Source organism: Amphiura filiformis, chromosome 14, assembly GCF_039555335.1.
Source record: "Amphiura filiformis chromosome 14, Afil_fr2py, whole genome shotgun sequence".
In the NCBI taxonomy this organism is placed as follows: Eukaryota; Metazoa; Echinodermata; class Ophiuroidea; order Amphilepidida; family Amphiuridae; genus Amphiura; species Amphiura filiformis.
The window spans coordinates 9010497-9038238 of NC_092641.1; the positions used below are offsets into that span (position 1 = coordinate 9010497).

Here is a 27742-nt window from a genome sequence, read left to right on the forward strand (position 1 = left end):
TCTCAAATCGTGTGCAATTTGAAGCTCATACAACATTCCGTTTTTGAGTTATGAGACAAAAACGAAATTTAGATGAAATATTTTGCATTCGGTAGAGACAATCAACGAAAAAAGTCCTTGGAACGCTTGGCACACTTTGTCGAAATTCCGTGCAGAATTTATTATGTTCATGGAAATGACCTATATTGTGTTTGGGAAGAAACATGACATCTACAACAATGATTTACCCTTCCCTCTCCCCATCAAGCAATGTTGGAACACATTGGGGAACCGCTGAAGACATTGGCATTTCTCAACATTGCACGGGGAGAGGGGTGACAGTTTTCCGTTATTTACACGCAAGCGTTCCAAGACTTTTTTCCTTGATTGTCTCTACCGAATGCAAAATATTTCATCTAAATTTCGTTTTTGTCTCATAACTCAAAAACGGAATGTCGTAGGAGCTTCAAATTGCAAATTTCGATTTGAGAGTGGATTATATGCTTTGTAATCATAATAAAATTGTTGCTAAAGAATTTGGTTTATTTAGGGAGTGGTCATTGGAAACACCCCCTATGCTAAATTACTCACGTTTCTTAATCATGGCTCTAAAATGCTCTAAAATGTCGTTTTTGTCCATAACTCAAAAACAGAATGTTGTATGAGATTCATATTGCACCAGATTTGAGAGTAGATAATATCCTTTTGAATCATAATATATTTAGGGAGTGGTCACTGAAAACACCTCCTACGCTAAATTACACAAGTTTCGTAATTATGCCCTCTACTGTAGTCAAATTTCGTTTTTGTCTCGTAACTCAAAAACACTACAAATACATTTTTTTACAATATCACAATGTTTTGCAGCATGTTTCCAAAATATTTTTAATGTTATTAAAACTTAAAACATTTTGTACCCTTTATGATATAACCCAACATGTAAATGTTTTCTTTAAAACTTGTGTTTGCTGAGTATAGGCATAGATAAATGTCTTCTGGAAAACTTGTGTATGCTGAGTATAGGCATATCCGAGCGAATCAGAAAGATTATGATGTAACAATTTGAAACAACCCATTTCTGAATATTGTTTATATTAAAACACGCTTTTGCGATGAGAAAAAAAAAGAAAAAAAAAGCACAATTCAATATACTTTTTTTTTAAAGACCACCACTGGGACTCGAACCATTCACATCGGTCAATAGTCAAAAGGTTATCAGTCTGATGACTAATCCGCTACGCCACGCTGCCATTTCGCAATCGAAGTAACAAGTTTTGTTCTTTTATAGTAGTCAGGTATCGGGGAAAGTGTAAACTTGTATAGAGTGCTTGCACGAAAGGTCATGAGTTCAAATCATCCTCCAGACACGCTCCATAAGATATGCTAATGCATGGAGTACAAAGAATTACTTTGATGAAAACCAGTTAAACAGGTGATTGGTATTGTACTCCGTGTATTTGCATGTCCTCTGGAGCGTGTCTTTAGGATGGTTTGAACTTTATGATCTTCCATGCAAGCACCCTATAGTAGAAACGGCAAAATGTATCAGTCTACCATAATGACAAAATGGTCCAAAATCGACATTTTATGTTTTTAGGCCGCATCTCACGAAGCGTCACGTTCGTTTACATTTGCTATACCAATTGAAAATGTTTTATTGCAAAAGGAATGAAACATTCGTTTCATATATGAAATTTGTTAACAGTTAAGTTTACCAATTTGAATTGAAATAAATACGCATAAACAACTCATTTCTGAATATTATTTATATTAAAATACGCTTTTGCGATGAAAAAAAAAAAGAAAAAGTAAAAGAAAACAAAAGAAAACAACAATTTAATATACTTTTTAAAAAAAAGACCACCAATGGGACTCGAACCACATCGGTCAATAGTCAAAAGGTTATCAGTCTGAGGACTAACCCGTTACGCCACGCTGCCATTTCGCAATCAGAGATAACAAGTTTTGTTCTTTTATAGTAGTCAGGTATCGGAACATTGTAAACGTGTACAGTAAAATGGCAAACGAACGTATCGCTTTACCATAATGATAAAATGGTCCAAAATCGACAAAATTTGATTTTGAGGCCGCATTTTGTCATTATGGTAAAGTTTACACTTGCTATTTCTACTATACAAGTTTACACTTTCCCGATACCTGACTAATAAAAGAATAAAACTTGATTTCATTGCGAAATGGTTAACACGTAACGGATTTCCTCAGACTGATAAACTTTTGACTATTGACCGATTTTCAAGTCCCATTGGTAAAAGTTTTTTAAGTATATTCAATTGTTGTTTTCTTGTTTTTTTTCTTGTTCTTTTTTTTCATCGGAAAAGCGTATTTTAATATAAATAATATTCAGAAATGAGTTGTTTCAAATTGTTACATCATAATCTTTCTGATTCGCTCGGATGTGCCTATACTCAGCAAACACAAGTTTTAGAGAAAACATAAATTTTATACGTTAGGTTATATCATAAAGGGTACAAAACGTTTTAATAACATTCAAAAAAACATTTTGGAAAACATGCTGCAAAACATTGTGATATTATACGAAAAATACATTAGTAGTATTTTTGAGTTATGAGACAAAAACGAAAAGAAGAGGGCCATAATTACAAAACTTGTGTCATTTAGCATAGGAGGTGTTGTCAGTGACCACTCCCTAAATAAATCAACATTTTTATCAACAATTTTATTATGATTCAAAAGGATATTATCTACTCTCTAATCGTTTGCAATATGAAGCTCATACAATATTCTGTTTTTGAGTTATGGACAAAAACGACATATTTAGAGCAGTTTAAGGCCATAATTATGAAACGTGTGTAATTTAGCATATGAGGTGTTTTCAGTGACCACTTCTTAACTAAACCAAATTCTTTATCAACAATTTTATTATGATTGCAAAGCATATAATCCCCTCTCACGTCGTGTGCAAATTGAAGCTCATACAACATTCTGTTTTTGAGTTATGGACAAAAACGACATTTTAGAGCAGTTTAGAGCCATAATTATGAAACGCGTGTAATTTAGCATATGGGGTGTTTCAATGACCACTCCTAAATAAACCAAATTCTTTAGCAACAATTTTATTATGATTACAAAGCATATAATCCACTCTCAAATCGTGTGCAATTTGAAGCTCATACGACATTCCGTTTTTGAGTTATGAGACAAAAACGAAATTTAGATGAAATATTTTGCATTCGGTAGAGACATTCTCTACCGAATGCAAAACTCATGGCTCTAAAATGCTCTGGTTTAAATGTACTCAAATCATGGCTCTAAAATGGCTCCATAACTCAAAAACAGAATGTTGTATGAGATTCATATTGCACCAGATTTGAGAGTAGATAATATCCTTTTGAATCATAATATATTTAGGGAGTGGTCACTGAAAACACCTCCTACGCTAAATTACACAAGTTTCGTAATTATGCCCTCTCCTGTAGTCAAATTTCGTTTTTGTCTCGTAACTCAAAAACACTACAAATACATTTTTTACAATATCACAATGTTTTGCAGCATGTTTCCAAAATATTTTTAATGTTATTAAAACTTAAAACATTTTGTACCCTTTATGATATAACCCAACATGTAAATGTTTTCTTTAAAACTTGTGTTTGCTGAGTATAGGCATAGATAAATGTCTTCTGGAAAACTTGTGTATGCTGAGTATAGGCATATCCGAGCGAATCAGAAAGATTATGATGTAACAATTTGAAACAACCCATTTCTGAATATTGTTTATATTAAAACACGCTTTTGCGATGAGAAAAACAAGAAAAAAAAAAAGCACAATTCAATATACTTTTTTTTTTTTTACTACCACTGGGACTCGAACCATTCACATCGGTCAATAGTCAAAAGGTTATCAGTCTGATGACTAATCCGCTACGCCACGCTGCCATTTCGCAATCGAAGTAACAAGTTTTGTTCTTTTATAGTAGTCAGGTATCGGGAAAGTGTAAACTTGTATAGAGTGCTTGCACGAAAGGTCATGAGTTCAAATCATCCTCCAGACACGCTCCATAAGATATGCTAATGCATGGAGTACAAAGAATTACTTTGATGAAAACCAGTTAAACAGGTGATTGGTATTGTACTCCGTGTATTTGCATGTCCTCTGGAGCGTGTCTTTAGGATGGTTTGAACTTTATGATCTTCCATGCAAGCACCCTATAGTAGAAACGGCAAAATGTATCAGTCTACCATAATGACAAAATGGTCCAAAATCGACATTTTATGTTTTTAGGCCGCATCTCACGAAGCGTCACGTTCGTTTACATTTGCTATACCAATTGAAAATGTTTTATTGCAAAAGGAATGAAACATTCGTTTCATATATGAAATTTGTTAACAGTTAAGTTTACCAATTTGAATTGAAATAAATACGCATAAACAACTCATTTCTGAATATTATTTATATTAAAATACGCTTTTGCGATGAGAAAAAAAAAGAAAAAGTAAAAAAACAAAGAAAACAACAATTTAATATACTTTTTAAAAAAGACCACCAATGGGACTCGAACCACATCGGTCAATAGTCAAAAGGTTATCAGTCTGAGGACTAACCCGTTACGCCACGCTGCCATTTCGCAATCAAGTAACAAGTTTTGTTCTTTTATAGTAGTCAGGTATCGGAGAAAGTGTAAACGTGTACAGTAGAAATGGCAAAGTGTATCACTTTACCATAATGATAAAATGGTCCAAAATCGACATTATTTGATTTTGAGGCCGCATCTCATGAAGCGTCACGTTTGTTTACATTTGCTATACCAATTGAGAATGTTTTAATGCAAAAGGAATGAAACATTGATTTCATATATGAAATTTGTTAACACTTTACCATTTTGAATTAAAAGAAATACGCATATATATTTATTTCAATTCAAAACGGGCGTAAAATTAGTCCTCAACATAAACTTTTGACTATTGACCGACGTGTTTCGAGTCACATTGGTAGTAAAAAAAAAAAATATATTCAATTGTTGTTTTCTTGTTTTCTTTTCTTTTTTCTTTTTTCTCATCGGAAAAGCGTATTTTAATATAAATAATATTCAGAAATGAGTTGTTTCAAATTGTTACATCATAATCTTTCTGATTCGCTCGGATGTGCCTATACTCAGCAAACACAAGTTTTAGAGAAAACATAAATTTTATACGTTAGGTTATATCATAAAGGGTACAAAACGTTTTAATAACATTCAAAAAAACATTTTGGAAAACATGCTGCAAAACATTGTGATATTATACGAAAAATACATTAGTAGTATTTTTGAGTTATGAGACAAAAACGAAAAGAAGAGGGCCATAATTACAAAACTTGTGTCATTTAGCATAGGAGGTGTTGTCAGTGACCACTCCTAAATAAATCAACATTTTTATCAACAATTTTATTATGATTCAAAAGGATATTATCTACTCTCTAATCGTTTGCAATATGAAGCTCATACAATATTCTGTTTTTGAGTTATGGACAAAAACGACATATTTAGAGCAGTTTAAGGCCATAATTATGAAACGTGTGTAATTTAGCATATGAGGTGTTTTCAGTGACCACTTCTTAACTAAACCAAATTCTTTATCAACAATTTTATTATGATTGCAAAGCATATAATCCCCTCACGTCGTGTGCAAATTGAAGCTCATACAACATTCTGTTTTTGAGTTATGGACAAAAACGACATTTTAGAGCAGTTTAGAGCCATAATTATGAAACGCGTGTAATTTAGCATATGGGGTGTTTCAATGACCACTCCTAAATAAACCAAATTCTTTAGCAACAATTTTATTATGATTACAAAGCATATAATCCACTCTCAAATCGTGTGCAATTTGAAGCTCATACAACATTCCGTTTTTGAGTTATGAGACAAAAACGAAATTTAGATGAAATATTTTGCATTCGGTAGAGACAATCAACGAAAAAAGTCCTTGGAACGCTTGGCACACTTTGTCGAAATTCCGTGCAGAATTTATTATGTTCATGGAAATGACCTATATTGTGTTTGGGAAGAAACATGACATCTACAACAATGATTTACCCTTCCCCTCTCCCCATCAAGCAATGTTGGAACACATTGGGGAACCGCTGAAGACATTGGCATTTCTCAACAGTGCACGGGGGAGAGGGGTGACAGTTTTCCGTTATTTACACGCAAGCGTTCCAAGACTTTTTTCCTTGATTGTCTCTACCGAATGCAAAATATTTCATCTAAATTTCGTTTTTGTCTCATAACTCAAAAACGGAATGTCGTAGGAGCTTCAAATTGCACACGATTTGAGAGTGGATTATATGCTTTGTAATCATAATAAAATTGTTGATAAAGAATTTGGTTTATTTAGGGAGTGGTCATTGAAACACCCCTATGCTAAATTACTCACGTTTCTTAATCATGGCTCTAAAATGCTCTAAAATGTCGTTTTTGTCCATAACTCAAAAACAGAATGTTGTATGAGATTCATATTGCACCAGATTTGAGAGTAGATAATATCCTTTTGAATCATAATATATTTAGGGAGTGGTCACTGAAAACACCTCCTACGCTAAATTACACAAGTTTCGTAATTATGCCCTCTACTGTAGTCAAATTTCGTTTTTGTCTCGTAACTCAAAAACACTACAAATACATTTTTTTACTTTTTCACAATGTTTTGCAGCATGTTTCCAAAATATTTTTAATGTTATTAAAACTTAAAACATTTTGTACCCTTTATGATATAACCCAACATGTAAATGTTTTCTTTAAAACTTGTGTTTGCTGAGTATAGGCATAGATAAATGTCTTCTGGAAAACTTGTGTATGCTGAGTATAGGCATATCCGAGCGAATCAGAAAGATTATGATGTAACAATTTGAAACAACCCATTTCTGAATATTGTTTATATTAAAACACGCTTTTGCGATGAGAAAAAACAAGAAAAAAAAAGCACAATTCAATATACTTTTTTTTTAAAGACCACCACTGGGACTCGAACCATTCACATCGGTCAATAGTCAAAAGGTTATCAGTCTGATGACTAATCCGCTACGCCACGCTGCCATTTCGCAATCGAAGTAACAAGTTTTGTTCTTTTATAGTAGTCAGGTATCGGGGAAAGTGTAAACTTGTATAGAGTGCTTGCACGAAAGGTCATGAGTTCAAATCATCCTCCAGACACGCTCCATAAGATATGCTAATGCATGGAGTACAAAGAATTACTTTGATGAAAACCAGTTAAACAGGTGATTGGTATTGTACTCCGTGTATTTGCATGTCCTCTGGAGCGTGTCTTTAGGATGGTTTGAACTTTATGATCTTCCATGCAAGCACCCTATAGTAGAAACGGCAAAATGTATCAGTCTACCATAATGACAAAATGGTCCAAAATCGACATTTTATGTTTTTAGGCCGCATCTCACGAAGCGTCACGTTCGTTTACATTTGCTATACCAATTGAAAATGTTTTATTGCAAAAGGAATGAAACATTCGTTTCATATATGAAATTTGTTAACAGTTAAGTTTACCAATTTGAATTGAAATAAATACGCATAAACAACTCATTTCTGAATATTATTTATATTAAAATACGCTTTTGCGATGAGAAAAAAAAAAAAGTAAAAAAACAAGAAAACAACAATTTAATATACTTTTTAAAAAAAGACCACCAATGGGACTCGAACCACATCGGTCAATAGTCAAAAGGTTATCAGTCTGAGGACTAACCCGTTACGCCACGCTGCCATTTCGCAATCGAAGTAACAAGTTTTGTTCTTTATAGTAGTCAGGTATCGGAGAAAAACATGTAAACGTGTACAGTAAAATGGCGAACGTGTATCACTTTACCATAATGATAAAATGGTCAAAATCGACATTATTTGATTTTGAGACCATTTTGTCATCTCATAAAGTGTCACGTTTGTTTACATTTCTATACCAATTGAGACTGTTTTAATGAAAAAGAAATGAAACATTGATTTCATATATGAAATTTGTTAACACTTTACCATTTTGAATTGAAGAAATACGCATATATATTTATTTCTATTCAAACCGACGTGGTTCGAAATTCCATTGGTGGTCATTCCTTTTTAAGTATATTCAATTGTTGTTTTCTTGTTTTCTTTTTTGTTCTTTTTTTCTCATCGGAAAAGCGTATTTTAATATAAATAATATTCAGAAATGAGTTGTTTCAAATTGTTACATCATAATCTTTCTGATTCGCTCGGATGTGCCTATACTCAGCAAACACAAGTTTTAGAGAAACATAAATTTTATACGTTAGGTTATATCATAAAGGGTACAAAACGTTTTAATAACATTCAAAAAACATTTTGGAAAACATGCTGCAAAACATTGTGATATTATACGAAAAATACATTAGTAGTATTTTTGAGTTATGAGACAAAAACGAAAAGAAGAGGGCCATAATTACAAAACTTGTGTCATTTAGCATAGGAGGTGTTGTCAGTGACCACTCCTAAATAAATCAACATTTTTATCAACAATTTTATTATGATTCAAAAGGATATTATCTACTCTCTAATCGTTTGCAATATGAAGCTCATACAATATTCTGTTTTTGAGTTATGGACAAAAACGACATATTTAGAGCAGTTTAAGGCCATAATTATGAAACGTGTGTAATTTAGCATATGAGGTGTTTTCAGTGACCACTTCTTAACTAAACCAAATTCTTTATCAACAATTTTATTATGATTGCAAAGCATATAATCCCCTCTCACGTCGTGTGCAAATTGAAGCTCATACAACATTCTGTTTTTGAGTTATGGACAAAAACGACATTTTAGAGCAGTTTAGAGCCATAATTATGAAACGCGTGTAATTTAGCATATGGGGTGTTTCCAATGACCACTCCCTAAATAAACCAAATTCTTTAGCAACAATTTTATTATGATTACAAAGCATATAATCCACTCTCAAATCGTGTGCAATTTGAAGCTCATACAACATTCCGTTTTTGAGTTATGAGACAAAAACGAAATTTAGATGAAATATTTTGCATTCGGTAGAGACAATCAACGAAAAAAGTCCTTGGAACGCTTGGCACACTTTGTCGAAATTCCGTGCAGAATTTATTATGTTCATGGAAATGACCTATATTGTGTTTGGGAAGAAACATGACATCTACAACAATGATTTACCCTTCCCTCTCCCCATCAAGCAATGTTGGAACACATTGGGGAACCGCTGAAGACATTGGCATTTCTCAACATTGCACGGGGAGAGGGGTGACAGTTTTCCGTTATTTACACGCAAGCGTTCCAAGACTTTTTTCCTTGATTGTAGAAATTCGATGTTCAATGTTTCTCTGGCGCTTTTTCGGCTCACTCCCAAAGGTTCCATTTAGAAAAAGTCATGTTCTCACCCAATGACCCCATATTTTTTACATTTTGCTCTCACTGAATGTCAAAAATCATGCGCTCACCCAATGACCCCATATTTTTTACACTTTGCTCTCACCGAATGCCCCTTACTGCGAAAGCGCCAGCCTTACACCTATATCCATTTTATATTGAGCCCCCCCGGTACTCTGAAAGTTTGAATGGCCGCCTGGGGTCAAACGTTATAAATTTACGGTACAAAAACGACTGCGTGTTTTCCTAGTTGTCCAATGAACTCACGCTGTTTCTTTGTGTACAGTAAGTTTATAACATTTCGCTCCAGGGGACCACTGAAACTTTCTGAGTACGTACCACTTTTAAGAGCCCTATTTAAGTTCCTCCCATGTTCAAATTTTACCCCCACAAAAATCCAATTCACTCTCCTCAAATTCGCCATTTTAGGCTAATTCACAACATTATGAACGCCATAATGTAAACTAATGGAAAGCACATTTTCTGTCAAACAATTATTTAACACCATTTCCCGACACACCCCAATTAATATTTAGCACGTGCGGTTTATGCAGACCCCCAGTCTTGGAATTTTGCGAAAAAATATTCCATATTGAATGTCAAGTCTGTATTATCGATAAACTGAAGGTGACTAAAACATTGCGGTCTTTGTAAAAAAACTTTTTTTAGCGGTCCCAATGTTTTAATGTTCAGAGGCGATTCAGGGTTAGTTGTCAGAGTATGGAACGACAACAAATTTCCTTTGGCGTGGGTGTTGATTTAGCATTCATTTTCTCATAACTCACCCCCCCCCCCCAAAAAAAAGGATATTACCGGTGACATTGGGCTCTATAATTATTATAATATGGACTATTCCAATTAAAATTCCATTTGGAAGACATGACCTTAATCTCCCACACAGGGAGTGCGAATTTCAAATGGGATTACCTGAATATAATGGGTTAATCCATTTGGAATCTTCACCCCCCCATGTGAGAGAATAAGATTATGTCTTCCATATGGGATGTAACCTCATCACAGAGGGTCAAGTTCAAACTTACTCAGACCTTTTTAAAACTCACACCATCGTTATCCACTTGTAATAACGAATCAGAAAATATACTTTGACCTATCTATGATGTACTGTTATAGAGTTATGGGCAAAAGAGTAATATTGTGACGTCATTGGCCTAATTTTGCCTTCGTTGGGGGCGAAAATGAAAGTTGCTCTGATTCTGATGAAACTGGTCTCAAATTATTATTTGGTTTTTTTGCAAGAAAAAAGGATAGTTTAACTCTATTGGGTGCTCTCTTATCCAGGCAACATAACAAATTTGTCAAGGTCAAATTGATTCAATATAGAACTCAATGGGACTTAATTAATAGGCATTGTTGATTCTACTGAGGTAACGAAACATACTACATAGCACAAACTAGTATTTTTCTGATTTATCATGGGAAGGCCAATAATTTGGGTAAATTTTCAACAAAATCGGAGCATTTTTCAATTTTGCTCAGTGTGGTGCAAAAATTAGACCTATGACGTCACAATGTTACATTTTTGCTCATAACTCCATAACCATACATCGCAGATAGGCCAAAGTATACTTTTTCTGAATCCTTATGACTAGAGGAACAATTTTGAACTTGACCTCTGTGTAAAAGTACAACATCATTTTCCAACCAAAAAAAAAATTAACGGTACTGTTGATGGGGAAATGCATCCATAGCCTATAATGACAAGCGCTTTTTAAAGCGCTAACTACTCTATCTCTCCCAAATACAGCAAATTTGACATGATTTGCACGATTGTTACGGGAATATATTGGACTATATAGATTTCAACTGGAATAGCCCATTGTCGTGTTTTTGGCGAGCACAAATCATTGGGCCGCCTTCCTGCATGATGATAATAGTACAGAGAAGATGTGACATCACAAAAACCACTCCCCGTGGCACTTTATACCGATGTATTGGCTTCAATGGGTTTATCAGCTTTTGACATCTGTGTTTTATGATATTTGACATAATGGATCACTTCTGATCCCACCCTTCTTTTAACATTTATGTCTCAAAGTTTGATTTTTTACCCTGTGCAATCTATACCATTACATGTAACTTGCAGTTGAAGAACTGTTTCCTGTAGGTGAAAATACTCACTGAAAGGTCACAAGGTCATTTCATTGAAAGTTTCAGGTCAATGTTATTAAAGACACTGGTTTCCAAAGGTCCAACAATGCATGGTAAGTTACTGCAGTACATTTTACATAAATTAACTTACAGGAAGATTAAGGGATGGGCATATAAGCGTTTGGACAGTATTTTTTGTGGGACATAATTTGTCATAAAATTTGTATTATATCATCTAAAAAAAAAAATCGTCGTCTGTATTCCATAGTGGCGTATAGTGGGGCGCCGCGAATAAACAACCTTTCGAGAAAATCGGGCTTGAAGAAATGCCAATTTAAAATCGAGCTGTGTAAATCAGACATTCATTATATTTTGTAAATGATGTGAAATTTCTGTAGTAAACTAAATAGAGTTTATTGTTATATATTTTACAAAAGAAATAAATACATACTATTGCTGGCAAACTGAAAATAAAATGCACAAAACTATACGTCACTATGGAAAACAAACAAAACGCAAGACCCTAACCTAACGTTAACCTTACGCCACCTCGGTCGCCGTTAATCCCTATGGCGTTACTTTTCGTCGTTTGTATTCCATAGTGGCGTATAGGTCCGATACGTGTACGCCACTATGACATGTTTTTATTTTTGCCGATATTTCATAATTATAAAATGTGTATAAAAAGTGGCGTATGGTCGATACGCCACTATGGAAACACAAAATTGCACTTTGTAGCTATACGATACATTTAATTAATTAATTACTTATTAATTAGCTAGTTTTGACTGATGAGACTTAGAAAAATGAAAAAGAACATCATTAAAACATATGTGCCAATTTTCAAAAAAAATGACCAAAAATCACTATACGCCACTATGGAATACAGCCGACGAATTATTTGATATCAGAAGGACATTCTTCGTATTCAGAATGCAATTCGATATGTCTGATGTGCTCCGATGTCCCACAAAAAATACTGTCGAAATGATCATTCCAGATCGAGCCCTTACAGGGTATTGGAAAAGGATTGGGTAACTATAGCATTTTGGGGGTAAGATTCAGGTTATAGGGATTATAATTTTAGGATGTGAGCCATATATAGGAATATATGAATACAAAAGCCACCCAAGTCCATACGCTTGCCAAATTGAGTTAAGCATGAGAAATTGTTGCTATACATAGACCTGTCATATGTATGAAAGAACAACCCAAATTCATCATCTATGTCTATTGAGCATGTGAGAAATAGCATGTAGGAAAGAACCACCCAATTCCGTGATTTGAGTCTTGTAACACATTGATTGAAATCCAGTATGTATAAAAGTCCACTTGTAACACATTCATTGCTGGAGTGGCTTTTGAAAAATAAATGGGTTTAATAAAGGAACGTGTGTGGTTTATATTACATGGCAGAATGCTTATCAACATTATACATACCTGTGTGCTTTATTTTGTATTATCTTACTAGTGGTAATCTCATTTCAATGTTGTTGTCTTTGTATATGATTCAAAAAACCACCCAAGTCCAAGATTTAAAATGAACCCTACAAAGTCCCTGAAATGCTAATCGTCATACTTTATACAGTTTAATCATGGAGGTATATAAATAAATGGAGAATGATCGCCAGAATTCTAATCTCTTAAGTGGAGATTATCCGATTACCTCTATTCAATGAGTCACCAAACTTGAATGACTAGCCACTTCAGCCAAGCTATTGATCTCCACGATGGTTATGAGACTCTACCATGGTTCATTGATCGTCACTCCCAAAATTTCCTCATAGGAATTGACCCTACATTGACCCGTACCGGAAGGCTTGTAAAAGAGACTGTATAATGACGTCAGCTAGTCAATTAGATGTTCAAAGTCGCCAGTTTTGATAGCTTATAGTTTCAATGTATGATTGTGCGAAAACCCGATGAAATTTGGATGTTCTGTTCTCAAGTTATGAAACTGTTTTCAACACTAGTTGTGCAGTAACTAGACAAATATACTTAGTTTTCATGTTCATATATTAAGCTTTTAAGGGGGTCTGAGGGAGTTCAAATATAGTGCAAATGAAAGCAAAACGTTTTTACCTTCCGATTGTGAAAAAATTATGTTGGGCCAATTTGGGCCAATTGAGTTAAAGCGAGTAAAATTTACCGGAAGTACTTCGAATTCAGCTAAAATCTTTTCATCATCATTAAACTTCTCATTTTATAATAAATAATTATCAGTATTTAGGCCTAAATTATTATTAATATTATTAGGGGGCATCATTTTCTTTGGAGGGGGGTTCCAAATAGGCCTATACCGGGGGGGTCATAACTTTTGGAAAGAAAAATAGGGGTCATAGCCTAATTTAATTTTTCAAGAATCATGACCAAAATGTAGGGGCTCACAATATGACCACAGATATAGGCCTACAGATAGGCTGTTTATTTTATTCAAAAAGACTGATTTCAATGCAATTTTTTGGCGAAAATGACATTTTGATATTAAATTTTCTGAAGCATGAGCACTTTCCAATAAACATTATAAGTAACTGCATTTAGCACCCCATTGAAATAAATGACCAGTGAAACAGACTTAACAATGTAATCAGCTTAGCATAATCAATATCCCTGAAATTGCCTATTCAACAATAATTGGTCATAACCAACGTAGTACAAAAGATGCTTGGCTAGATCATTCTCCATTTATTTATATACCTCCATGGTTTAATCAACTCATTTGCACGTAAAACTTACCATATTGACCAGGTAAATCTAACTTAAGGAATTAAAATGATACACAGGTTTTTCTCTCAAAATCACTTTTCATGGACTTGGGTGGGTTTTGTATTCATGTATTCATATATATATATTCCTTTGAGGGATTTTTTATTTAACATTTCAGGAAGACTGCCACCACGAATTGGCGTTTGTGGTACTTATAGGGTATTCTCAGCAACTAACACCAACGGTTTGCCTCGAGAAGAAATAACTATTGCAGAGGCCTTGAAAGATGTAGGGTATTATACCGGCATGGTCGGAAAGTGGCATTTGGGTGAGTACATGTAAAATACAAGTTCCCCTTAAATACTTTTTTTAATAAATCGAAAAATTTGTGACGAAATGCAAACGTGTAAAAAGGTATATGTAGCCTTATTATTTTGTGTTACACATATGGACCATATTATAGCGTCACGTGTCATTGCGTGCAGTCACAATAGTTCATTATGTAAAAAAGAGACCATTTTAAACAGTGTTCTTAAACACTTGAGAATGTTCTTGCAATCTTATTGGTTCTTACCCGTGTCATATGACACGATATCACACACTTTAGCGCGTGCGCGTCGACGCGACATTTGTACGCTATATTTGAACCAATCGGAGATGCATAGCAACAACGGGATTGATCGATTCTAAAATGTAGGATTTAATTTGATTAAAATTTGGTATACTTAGGCCTATGATTAATATATTTATTTGAATTGAAAAAAAAGGTATTGTTTTTAGCCGCTGTCGTGCATCTATAATAACACGGGAGACACCATTATTTTTGGCGTAAAACAACTCGGCTTCACCTCATTGTTTTACCTAAAATAATGATATCACCCGTGTCACCAGCTCTCAAACAATACAGTAGGCCAGGTATATTCATGTGTTTGTTAAAGAAAACATGACTGCTATAAGGACGCAGGTGCAACTATTAAAACTGCCCCTTTCCTTATACAACGAACCATTGGGACTGAACGCAATGACGTGTGACGCTATCAATTGGTCCACATGTGTAAAACAAAATAGGGCTATACAAAGTTGTGGGCCATACATTTTAATGAGTTCGGGTAAATGTTAGGAGATTACAGGTATAGTTAAGGGAAGGTGTATGAACGTTTGGACAGTATTTATTGTGGGACATTAGAGCACATCAGACATATCGAATTGCATTCTGAATATGAAGAATGGCCTTCTGATATCAAATAATTTTGATTTTTGAAATTCGCAATGTAATACACATTTTATGGCAAATCATTAAAATTGATATTTTGATATTTAACAGTACTCGAAGTAAACTTTATAAATCTGATGATTTCTACCTAAAGTGTATGTAGGTGGAATGAAAAGCCGACGATCAATTGAAAATTTTGACCTTTCGTATTGAAGATATGGATTTTTTCCCCAAAATCCATATCTTCAATATAAAAGGTCAACATTTTCAATTGATCGCCGGCTTTTCCTCCCAGCTACATACACTTTAAGACTATATCATTAAATTTATAAAATTTACTTCGAGGACTGTTAATATCTCCAAAATGTGAAAAATATAAAATTTGTTTATATATCGTGAATTTCATAAAATGAAAATTATTTGATATCAGAAAGACATTTTCGTATTCAGAATGCAATTCGATAGGTCTGATGTGCTCTCATGTCCCACAAAAAATGCTGTCGAAACGCTCAAAACGCTCATACCCTTAAGTGTTTAGAGTTCGATTTAGAGTTAGACTTGCATTTTAGAGTTAGGATTGCATCAAATAATGCATGCATTATCATGGTTGCATGATCATGATGATGTCGAGTTAGATTCATGAATGTTCTTATTTTTAAACTTGCATATAGCTTATTTTAATATATGTTATGGAACTTAATGGTAATGTATACCTGGACGAGAAGAATTATCATTTATATTATAAGTATGTAATAGCAAATTTTTTCTACGTTGACAAACTCTAGGAAACGCCATCTCTTGGATTTTGCTCCAAGATAGAATCGATTGGGCTCCAATGCAAACATATATATTTTAAAAAATAAGCCTACCTTGTTCTGGTTGATTTTAGGTTAAAAAAACACCATGATTTCTCTGATTTTACTCGTGAAAAAGTACAAAATTTGCAAAAACTGCACATTAAGGTGATAGACTTTTTGCACAAACGGACTTCACATTTGAGTAACTCTAGCAATAATTGTCTTACAATTACCCAATTTTAATGAGTCAGTGTTGCCAGATTTATACCCTGTTGCCACGTTGACATTTCACATTGTCAGAAGTTAAAAAAAACCAGAATTTTCATGGTCAACGTTAAGTTCTTACACCCGCCCTCTAGGTACATTATTTTTCTTCATTCTTGGTAAATATATATAACAATGACATTATTTGAGGCGTATGCATATGGTTTTCATTGGATTCTGGCGGCCATTTTGAAAAGCGCCCTCAACTGTGAGCTGTTGGCACCTTCCAATTAATTCTTTGAGATAGTTATACATTACTACCATCAATACTAATCCAAATTGTGGTCAATTATATCTAGTACATGTCTATTTTAACCGTATATTTGCTTTACATTGGATTTTGGAAAAAGCGTCCTCACATTAAAATTCTCAGGTAACAGGCTTTTTATCTCATAAATTCTTGTTCCCCATGTAAAACTGGTCCAGAAAAAATATATGAGAATGTCTCCTTTTCTTAGTGGTGCTTCACTCATTTGTAATCGGTCTAATGCAACACCATTAACATTTACAACGAAGTACTGGAAGATGGTTTTTTTTTAGAAGAATCTCAAATGTAACTTGGGCAACAAAATTCTACAATTAAACGCCAACATTACTACGATTGGATCAGGGAGATGTATTTAACTGAATCGGATCGCATTATTTACACGTCACGTGATGCCCAAATTCTGTATAGGCCCAAAGTGTTTCTTCTATCATCTGAAAGGGCATAATGTAATTGAAGACCTGAGCGCAAGAAGACCGTAAGTCCACTTGGCCCCTCAACATGTATACACTAAATTTGCGTATAGTTTGGTAATATTTATACATGTTCAGGGGCCAAAACAAATCTTTCACAACCTTTCATGATGTTTTCACCCTGGAAAATGTATTAAACATTCTAAAACCCTAAGAAACTATACATAACTTTAGTGTATACATGTTGAGGGGCCAAGTGGACTTACGGTCTTCTTGCGCTCAGGTCTTCAATTGTTATAGTTACTAAGAATGAAGAAAAATAATTCACCTTGAGGGCGGGTGTAATACTGAAAAACAACCGTAGAAAAAACAGGATACGCTTTAAAATGTCACATTCAAAGATCATTTGTAAATAATGTTTAGAGAAGCAAGAAAGAAATATTCATAACCTCATTAATATACGCGAAGCCTGCGATCCAATCAAAAGTAATTGATTGCCTGTTAACGCACACGCCTACGCGATGCCGTCGCGCTTCTGTGATTGGTAGCTCTTGTTGTCAGCGCGAATGTTATATTCGCCTGGTCGATTTTTTGTTGGGTAGGTTACAACAATAATTAAAACTGGCTATATTTTACAGCGTTTTATTGCATAAAATAACATAAAATGCCATTTTGATTTGTTCACAATAAGAAACGGTGAATGACAATAATAACTTTGCACCATCTATTTTGAGGTTATTGTGAATTGTCGGGTTTTGTTTTGGGCCTCAGCCCAAAACAAAACCCTCCGATTTCACACAATGACCTCAAAAAAGATGGTGCGCAGTTATTATTGTCTAAATAAAAAAAGTATAAAATATAGTTTTTCAGAAATGTTTATTTATATCGTCTTTATGGCAGGTGTCAATGCATACAGTCATAATGATGGTGAACATCTGCCTTATAACCATGGGTTCGACTACGTTGGCACCAATTTTGGAACTGGTAATACTATGTGGTGTGACGAAGAGCAGGTACAATTATTTATCTTATCATTAATTGACGTTTTTGGTACTTCCCAGAAGCCTTAGCAATCAATGCGACCATCGTCCCTGCGCTGCGAATCTTGATGTATGTAGTAACCAGTAGTCTCAGGGTTTGACACCACAGAATGTGTATTTATGTATACACATTTCTGTTAAGTTGAAATCATGGCAAATTATATCATATTCATACCCGCATCATATCCATCAAATCACTGATGCGCGGTGGCAGCGCGTGTGGCAGCATCAGTGGCGGTACGAGCAAGCGAAGGTACAAAAGCGGCAAGACCAATTGCGCTAAGGAGGCTGAGGATAATGACGAGGGCAGCGAAAGCGAGACGTTTGAATGTGTATAATGCATGTCCCTGCACATAAGTCCCGGGGCCACTCAAATATAATGATGTAAGCATGCGTGACAAAAAAACGCGTGAACAGGGGTGTCTTTTCTTGGTTGAGCACGTATGATATAAAGTCATATAATATTTTTATCATGACTTTATGTCTTCCAATTGAAATGCATGTTAAATAGCCAAAATAACCAGCGGGTTTTCTTTCACTTAACCTTTTTTCAGCTTAAAACGGACAGCAACCCTTCCTGTCACTTATTACTCATATTATATTAACATTTTAATAATAATAATAATAACATTTTGAATAAAGAATAACAGAATTAAAATTTTACGGAAATCGTACATTATGGCTTTAACCAGACCTCTTTCATATCATTAACAGTGGCATGTAGACGAACCAAATACACTGGCATGCGTTTTATACAAGAACGCCACCATTATTCAGCAGCCCTTTTCGCATTATGGACTCAGTGAAACTTTAGTGAATGACGCTGTAGACTTCATTAGAGGTTCTCAACAGGCACCGCCTCCTCACAGGAAGCCTTTCTTCTTGTATTATGCATTGACCCAAACACACGTTGATCTATTTAGCAGCAATGAAGGGTTCAGAGGCTCGTCGAAGAGAGGTATGCTTGCAGTAATTAACCCTTCCCTCCTCAACCCCTCCCTTGGTCATTTAAATTCAATACGATTCTTTGTTTTTCAAGATTGTTTTACATTACAAATGAAATACAATATACCCATACCAATATCAGTACAAATATGTTCGCTTGATTGTTTCGACATAATTATAATACATGGAGATACATATACATCTTCTATCTTATCTTAAAACGTTGTTTGTTGTTGTCGCTGTTGTTGTTGTTCTTCTTCTTCTTCTTCTTCTTCTTCTTCTTCTCCTTCTTATTGTTCTTCTTTTTCTTCTTCTTCTTCGTCTTCTTCTTTTTCTTCTTCTTCTTTTCTTTTCTTCTTCTTATTTTTCTTCTTCTTCTTGTACATGACGTAAGTTAAAGGCCCATTCAGTGATTTGCTCATCCGGATGATCGTAAAAATCATCAAAATTCAGATTTTGGTACCTTTGTCATTGTCATAAATAATTAAACATAGACTGCTAGTGGTTCAGCCGAAAGCCGTGTATTTAAGTCAAAAATAAGGAATTTACATGGATCTGTAATTTAGATACTGACAGTATCTAAATTAGCTACATGTATTGGAATGGGGCTTCAACTTCGTTAATACTGCTGTTTTCTTTGTGTTTTGCCAACATTTCATTTCAAAAATACTAATTGACTTATCCTTCACTTTTAAGCAATTTATAAACAATTTTAATTTTTTTACACCTTCGCTGGGATCACTGAATGGGTCTTTAATAAAAAAAACATAAATGTTTTTATTTCTTCAGGTCGTTATGGTGACAACATAAATGAAATGTCGTGGGAAGTGGGCGCCATATTAGACGAAGTAAAAAGCTTGGGTTTAGCTTCCAACACGCTGTCTATCTTCTCGTCTGATAATGGGCCTTGGTTGAACCTCTGCAATGAAGGAGGTGATGCAGGTGTATTCAAAGGTAGGCATAGATATTAAATTCCAAGGGCATTACGAATTCAATGAAGTCAGGTGATGTTGTATAGCTCAAGCGTTGAAAAGTAGTAGGCTTTCCCCATATCAGACTGTGGGAGCGTTACTTTTATCTAACGCCCTCCAGGTGCCGTTAATTATTCTCACAGTGTTTTGTTTTCACCAGTACAAGGGATTTTTCATAGTTCTGTATAAGCTGCTTAGCCGTTTACACCAAATCAGGCTTAAAAGTAGGTTCCTAAAATTAAAAGTGGGTCGGGGTAAAAATATGTTGCCTTTTTAACAAGTAGACATGTGTGTTTGTAATGTGTAATAAAGAAAAAAAACCAGATAAATACCTTAGAGAATCCTTTAAATGAAGGTTTTAGCAAAGGTTCCCTTACGAAAGAACAAACAATGTTACTCTTCTATCAAAGGGTGATACACCTCGTCATTTCTTAACCCTAACCGCCTAAGGGCTTTTTGGCGACGGGAAGGGAAAGAAGAAAGCAATAAAGAGAGAAAAGAAGGAAAGAAGTTGTTTGCTCTGGGTGGGATTCGGACCCGAGACCCTCGCATGCCAGGTACTGGGTCGGCGACACTTTGCCACGCGTCTTGGGCTTCGCTGGCCAGCGAAACCGTGCCTATATATCACTTAGGGCGATTGCGTCATCACACCACGTGGGATGCATGCACGATCCGAACAGCGCATTTATCAAGTATTATTTTGTAGTATACCGTCCTGTTAGGGTTAAAGAATTGTATTGCTAACCTCATAAAATCAATTTTACGAAATCTAATTTCGGAAGACCAGATTATTATATTCATAATATACCGGGGTCCATTTCACTAAAGCTTTCGTAACTCAACTAACCATACGCAAAGTTGCGAATACCCAATACTAGACGTAACGTTACGAAGGGTCCATGTAGAAAATTCCTATTATTTACGAAGAGTATTGTTCGTAAGTAAGTTTAGTGAAATGGAACTTACGACTCGTCGTAAGTTACGAACGATTTCAGGACTTTAATACGAAGCTTCATAAAGTTTATTGAAATGTACCCCAGGTCTGTTTTTACTCAAAGACTTCAGCAAAAGCAGCCGATACGGTATCACATGACTTAAAACTCTTAAAGCTTTAAATTTTGGGACAGATATTTGTAGATGGTTTAAAACCCTATACACCAATCCGAGAAGCGTTTACTGTATTTGGCCCTCTATTGACGGCAACACAGATGTACCAGAGCGGAGATTTAATTCGTAATTCAATACTCATGATTGTATATTGAATATCACGGTTGTGTACAATTCCCGGGTACAATTCTGTATAGCACACAATAAATATTGGATGGAACCCCCGACCTCGGGACACCGCAGTTTAACATCGGGGACACCGCAGTAATGGCGAAGTCGGATAGGTGTATATAAGAATGCATCTTCGTCAGTGATAATAAATGGGAATATTTCAAAACAAAATTCAGCGCAGGTCCTTCTTCATTCGCAAATTTGTTTTATTTGCGGAAATTTCAGCTTCGATGATAAAAGGAAATAAGTACATAAAATGAATTAAAGTAGTTAATGATGCATAATTAATACATGAATTTTCATAACATGTTACAGGCGGAAAAATGCAATTCTGGGAAGGCGGTATTCGCGTACCTACTATATTTCACTGGCCAGACCACATCAGACCCAAAACTACCAGTGATGAATTAACCAGTATGACTGACATCTTTCCAACATTAATGAATATCGTTGGTGGTTCCGTTCCTGATGATAGGCCAATGGACGGTCAAGATATTTCTTCAACGCTCTTCAATTGGAGGCCCGAACCCCCGCCGGAACCCGTAGCTATGAAACGTTTATTTAACGAAGTTGACGTAACAAACAACGAACCTCGTATTCTGGTATTCTATTGCGACACCACTTTATATGCTGTACGGTATCGCAGCTACAAGTTCCATTTCCACACCCAGAAAGCCTGGACAAAGGAGGGTCATCACGCGGAACCAGGACGATGTGGAGATGGAGGTTTCCCATCAGGGCAAAATTCCATTTGTGGGGCTTGTACTCCTAATCCTGTATTCCCACCAGATTGTCTTAGTGATCACGATCCTCCTCTGATGTTCAATGTTGACAAAGATCCCAATGAAGCATATCCTTTGGATACTGCTCTCCCCGAACACCAAGCTGTTCTAGTTGAAATGATGTCCAAATTGGATATATTTTTGGATACCATGGTCATAGGTTATTGCTTATTAGATAGCCGATCTCAGGATGTTATTCCATGTTGTACTCCTGAGTCCTTTCCAGACTGTGAGTGTAACTACAGTTATGAAGGTCCTATACCCAAACCTGGCAATCCAAGTTTCAAATCCGAAGAATTTCAAAAAATGTTATTGAATGAGGATCTTTATCACGACTTGTGGTTTGATGTTTGATTTTAAGAAACCTGCCCTCTTTGCTTGCTTGCTTGCTTGCTTCTGTAGGGCTTATGTCAGGCCACATCTCTGCTATTAGTGGTTTTTTTGTCTCTAATCTCCTCTTTCACTTTGATTTCTAAATAACGTATACCCCCCTTGAAAAAAGCGAGGGTCAATCATATGCGCCCGGTTACCATGGTTACGCTGCCAGTGTATTTTGGTGTAAAAAACTCTCGGGACCATGTTTCATGCACCAAACTACATTCACATCTCGCTACGCCTTAATTAACTTCGGCTAGCCTAATTTCCCTAGTCCGTCTAGAAAGAACACACTAGCACAAAAACATGGATGGTCATGATAACGCCATCCTGAGTATTTTCTAGATGGATTTTGAGCTATGGCTGCCATTGAGGTGTAGGAATGCGTGAAATTGGATTCGTCTATACGCTGGCCAAGGTACGTAATAATCGGATTAAATACCAAAGCTATATGAGAAAACAAGTTTTGATTATATCGCGCTGGACTACTACATCCACGCGGTACCTCTGCATTGAACCGTATCATGCTGATCACTCGCACCTGAAAGATTAGTGTCTTTGAGATGACCGGCATTGTATTCGATCTATGATTGCAGACATATACAGGTGATGAGTACAACCTGCTTGTAGTGCAGCGCGATATAATCAAAATTGTTTTTAGCCTATTGCTATGGCAGTTAATCCGATTAATTACGTCACCTCTACGGCGGATAATGAAATGTATTCATGTATTGATTTTAATCAACAGTGCAGTATATCAATATATCAACAGTGATATTCGCCGTAGAAGTACAATCTGCCGGTTGATAAGGCCTTAATCCCCTGTTGTCAACCACATTTTAATTGGATTATCTAACTGACCTGCTGCCTCGACTGCACTGACGCTGCCCAGTGCAGTAAACAACACATTTTGGAAGACTAAATTAAGTTACAAATAACAAATTCCCTTTAAAAGGGAAAGCCAGCTTCAATGTAGAAGAGGTATTGTAATTAGTTTTTAAGGCATTTTGAGGATCACGCTTACATCCATCATGTTTCATGACAGTCCACCAAACCATCAATGATGAGAACATGCACAATAAAACAGCTCCTATAACTTCCGGTCAGCTCTTTAGTGCATTACTCCAGATTGTATAAAAAAACGAATGCGTGATGCAGTTTTTTTAAGATTTCTATTATTATTTGTATAAGATTTTTTTTAAAACTTAATTTTGAGTTGAAATGTCACTTGCGACTGTTCAAAAGTACATAGCATAAAAGTATGGTTGATTTACACAATTGAAGTACAAAATACCAATACAGAAATAATGCGAGTATTTGACTGGGTTAATAACTGCGCACCAGTTATGTGCAGGGCATTGCGAAAAATCTAAACATGTTGCCTTTGGAACCGAGGAATATCCCGAGGTCCAAAGCAAAAAATGTTTAGATTTTTTCACAATGCCCAAAATTTAACAGTCTATAATATCGAATTGATTAATTCGAATTAAACAATTCATCGAGTGGCCATGGGCAGCATGTTTTAGTCGAAATAATGACATTAATCTGAATTTTGAAAGATACACTTGAACGAGTTAATAATCGCGATAAAGTTAAGAATACATGTACTGAACAATCATGATGTTGTAATACTGTAAAAGTTAACCTTGGAAAAGTCTTAAACAGAAGTATTTGAATGATACAATTAAGCCAAAATTGCAACTTAAAAGCCACTGCATTAAAATATTTATATGAGACTTTTAGCTGCATTTTCTTTGGTATCATCAGTATAATATGTTTTTAGAAATATTTCAAAACACAGGCGATTTAAATGATAATGTCCCCATTCATGCTCTCTGCTCTAATGCTCTCTGCTCTCTGCTCAGCATCTAAATTTCAGTTGTATTGTATTGTACCCGAATCGCACTATTTTTTTAATGTGTCACCAAAATACACTACACTAAAGTACTTCCTTATTTTATTTTAATCACCGTTCACCCAATAAGCAGCACCCTACAGGTTTTCGGAATAAATTACCCATCAGTAACCGTACTTTTTGCTCATTAAACCGTTTTTTTAATTAAAAAAAGGTCTCAAAACACATTTCTTTCAATAGCAGTTTTATTTGGCACTCTTTTGATAATTTTCATAAGAGTTGCTCATTATACAGTAGGGGTCTCTGACATTATATCTGACATTGGTACAATGCCAATATTGGCATTAGAGTCATTATCAAGTTGAACAATTCGTTTCGATTTGATATCTAACACATAGCAGGTGCGAACATTCACAACAGGGTTTGCTAAATAAATGTGTGGTGGCTTGATTAGCTAAACTTGAAGTTTATTCAACTCGTATTCGGTGGACCTTGTAACATCCCGCATTGATATCAATATATTTAATTTCATGAATTGTCTTGTAACAATGGTTTATTACCATTATTTTATTTCCTCTTACCTTGCAAAATGAAAAAAAATAATCATAATTAAAATTCAACCAAGGTTTACCCGGGGTTCGAATCCACAATATATGGATCCATAGTCGTTCTGCCACAGAGAAAAAACACAGGAGGAATAGTACATTGGGGTGAGATAAAGGTGAAAGGTATAATGTGTAGAGTAGGCCCTCTGTTTCTGTGTCTTAAAGGGAGTTTCAGGCAATCATAACATTATGCCTTATATGTCAGAAATATAATTATCAAGTACAAATAACGTGGTTTTATAGTGACCATAAAAACGAATAAAAACATCCGTCTCAAAATTCTCGGGTGCCGAAATTGTCGAGTGCAATGACGTCCCAGTAATACAATGAAGGCTGACGACAATTGAGCACAAATAACCATTACGTCATTGCGGGAATTTTAAATATCGCGTATTGAGAACCGACCGTTTTTCTACATCTACATCTACAAAATACTCAATAACGTTGCTAAAAGCAATAAAACGAATATTTTTATTCGTTCTTATAGTCAATATGAGTTTGTTTTTAATAAAACCATGTGATTTGTACTTGATAATTAGTTCTAAGAGGACAATTGTTGACTAGCCACGTATGTGTGCTTCTTTCGCTGCTAATAAGGCATTGGAAACACTGACCGAGATAAATGGGCTAAAATGAGATTTTCTTGCAGGGCAAACATATGTGACGCATGCGTATTGCATCCATTGCTACAGCTACAAAACACGTGACCACAAGATAATTAGGATAAATAAAAGCGTCATAGACACGGAACACTTAGATATCCTAGTGTTTTTCATGCAGTATAAATGAGTTTCGCTAAACATGTGGTTATATCAAATCCTAGCCATTCTTTGTATGGTTGCTCGCACAGTCGTCAACGCTGATGCAAATGACGAAAAGGTTCCTTGGCCAGCCAAACCAAACATAATAATCTTTTATGGTGATGACGTAGGATATGCAGATCTCTCCTCTTTTGGGCATCCTACACAGGAGTGGGGTCCCATCGACGATATGGCACTCGAAGGAAAGCGGTTCACAAACTTTTACTCAACTTCCCCACTTTGTTCTCCAAGTCGTGCAGGTCTTCTGACAGGTTAGTGCCTGTAACTATATAAAATGATGTATGATAAGTTCTTTTATTTATAACAAAGTACGCATATAAAATCTTATTCCTGCTGATTCTTCCTACCGATTCCTACAATTTGACAGTCCTAAATTTTGAATATAGCGTTTATGGTACCGGGAGGGTATTCAGAGCATGATTCTGCAAGCCGAAATAGAAAATCGATTATTTCTGCTGGTTGCTTTCTAAAATACAAGTATTAATTACTGAGTTGGACATTTCAGCAGTCTGAACTGGAAAAGGGTGAAATTAAAACGGAAATAATAAAACTATAATACTCGTATACAGACCACACGATGTGCCTTACAGAGGTGGGCAATATCTTTCTTTAGCAAACTACATTAGTTTGAAACACTCAAAATGAATGCCGAAAAAAAAAACCCTCGAGGGCGAAATTAAGGCCTATAAAATCAAATATCTTACACTAAAAGATGCAATTTCATGCCTAATTTTAACACCAGGATTTTAAAAAGTGTATATCCAAGCACTATGTTTTTAAGTGACATTTCTGAAGGAAACAATTATTGCTTTATATTTGACCGAGAAAATTAATTTCATATCAAAAAGGTGTATCTCTTCTGAATTGTGCTGATTTCAACATGTATCGATCAACTTTTAGGGCGACTATGCAAAACAAAAGAATCTGGTGACCACCGTTCTGAGAGAATAGGTTAGTCTAAATGGAGTCAATTTTGACTGGACTTTTGCTACATCTCAGTACAACGCATTATGAAATTAATCCGGCATCTCTGATTATTAGGCAAATGATTCCAATAAGATTTATGTTATCCCAGAAATCAGGTTTACCTGAATAAATTTACCTGAATGGGTTACTCCACATGACATCTACACCCCTGTGTAGGATAATATGGTTATCTACCATATGGGGTCTATGGATTTCAACTGGGATAGCCTATATTGTCGTGTTTTTTCAGATGATGGTGGATGCGATATCGCTATTTTTGACGTCGCCATTGGATTAACACATAATCATGAAATCTTCACAAACAATTCTAAATTTGTTATGTGGTGTCAAAGCAAAATTATCTTACTCTAAAACCGTTGGGGTTCTGCAAAGTACCCCACTGCAAGTATGTTAATTGTCCATTTATAATCGCTAACCATGTATTGTGAATGGGGCTGTCAGCCCTGTATCTTCGCCAGCCTCGTACGTCCGTGTTGCGTGTCCTATGCCGCCTGTGTTTTTTAACATTTCAGGAAGACTGCCACAACGAGGTGGCGTTTATGGTACCGGGAGGGTATTCAGAGCAGTAAGCACCAACGGGTTGCTTCGGGAAGATATAACTGTTGCAGAGGCCTTGAAAGATGTAGGGTATTCAACCGGCATGGTCGGAAAGTGGCATTTGGGTGAGTAAAATGTACTTTATGAGTTCGGGGAAAAGTTTGAAATTGGAGCTGCATTTTAAAAATGGGTGTTTAGAGTTCGATTTAGAGTTAGAGCTGTTTTTTAGAGTTAGGGTTGAAGCAAAGAGTCAGCCAAAGAACATCGCTAATTAATACCAGCGGCTATCTCGCCAAAGTGTGTCAGCTTGTGTCAGTACTCCCGTCGTGACTGATGCCGGGCGCTTGATGTATTGGGCTATTCCATTTAAAACCCACACTGCCCTTGTGGAAGATTTAACTAAAGTCTTCCACAGAGGGAGTATGAGTTTTG

General features: G+C 35.5%; 1 protein-coding gene across 1 annotated transcript in view; it reads left to right on the forward strand.

Moving 5' to 3' along the window:
- Positions 1-27742, forward strand: part of LOC140169167 (uncharacterized) — a 97780-nt gene that overhangs the window by 57745 nt on the left and 12293 nt on the right. The window contains exons 7-12 of the mRNA XM_072192424.1: positions 18015-18127; positions 18869-19112; positions 19889-20053; positions 21664-22359; positions 25816-26037; positions 27286-27435. Of these exons, the coding sequence (XP_072048525.1) occupies positions 18015-18127; positions 18869-19112; positions 19889-20053; positions 21664-22359; positions 25816-26037; positions 27286-27435 (1590 nt within the window). The remainder of the gene's footprint in view (positions 1-18014; positions 18128-18868; positions 19113-19888; positions 20054-21663; positions 22360-25815; positions 26038-27285; positions 27436-27742) is intronic.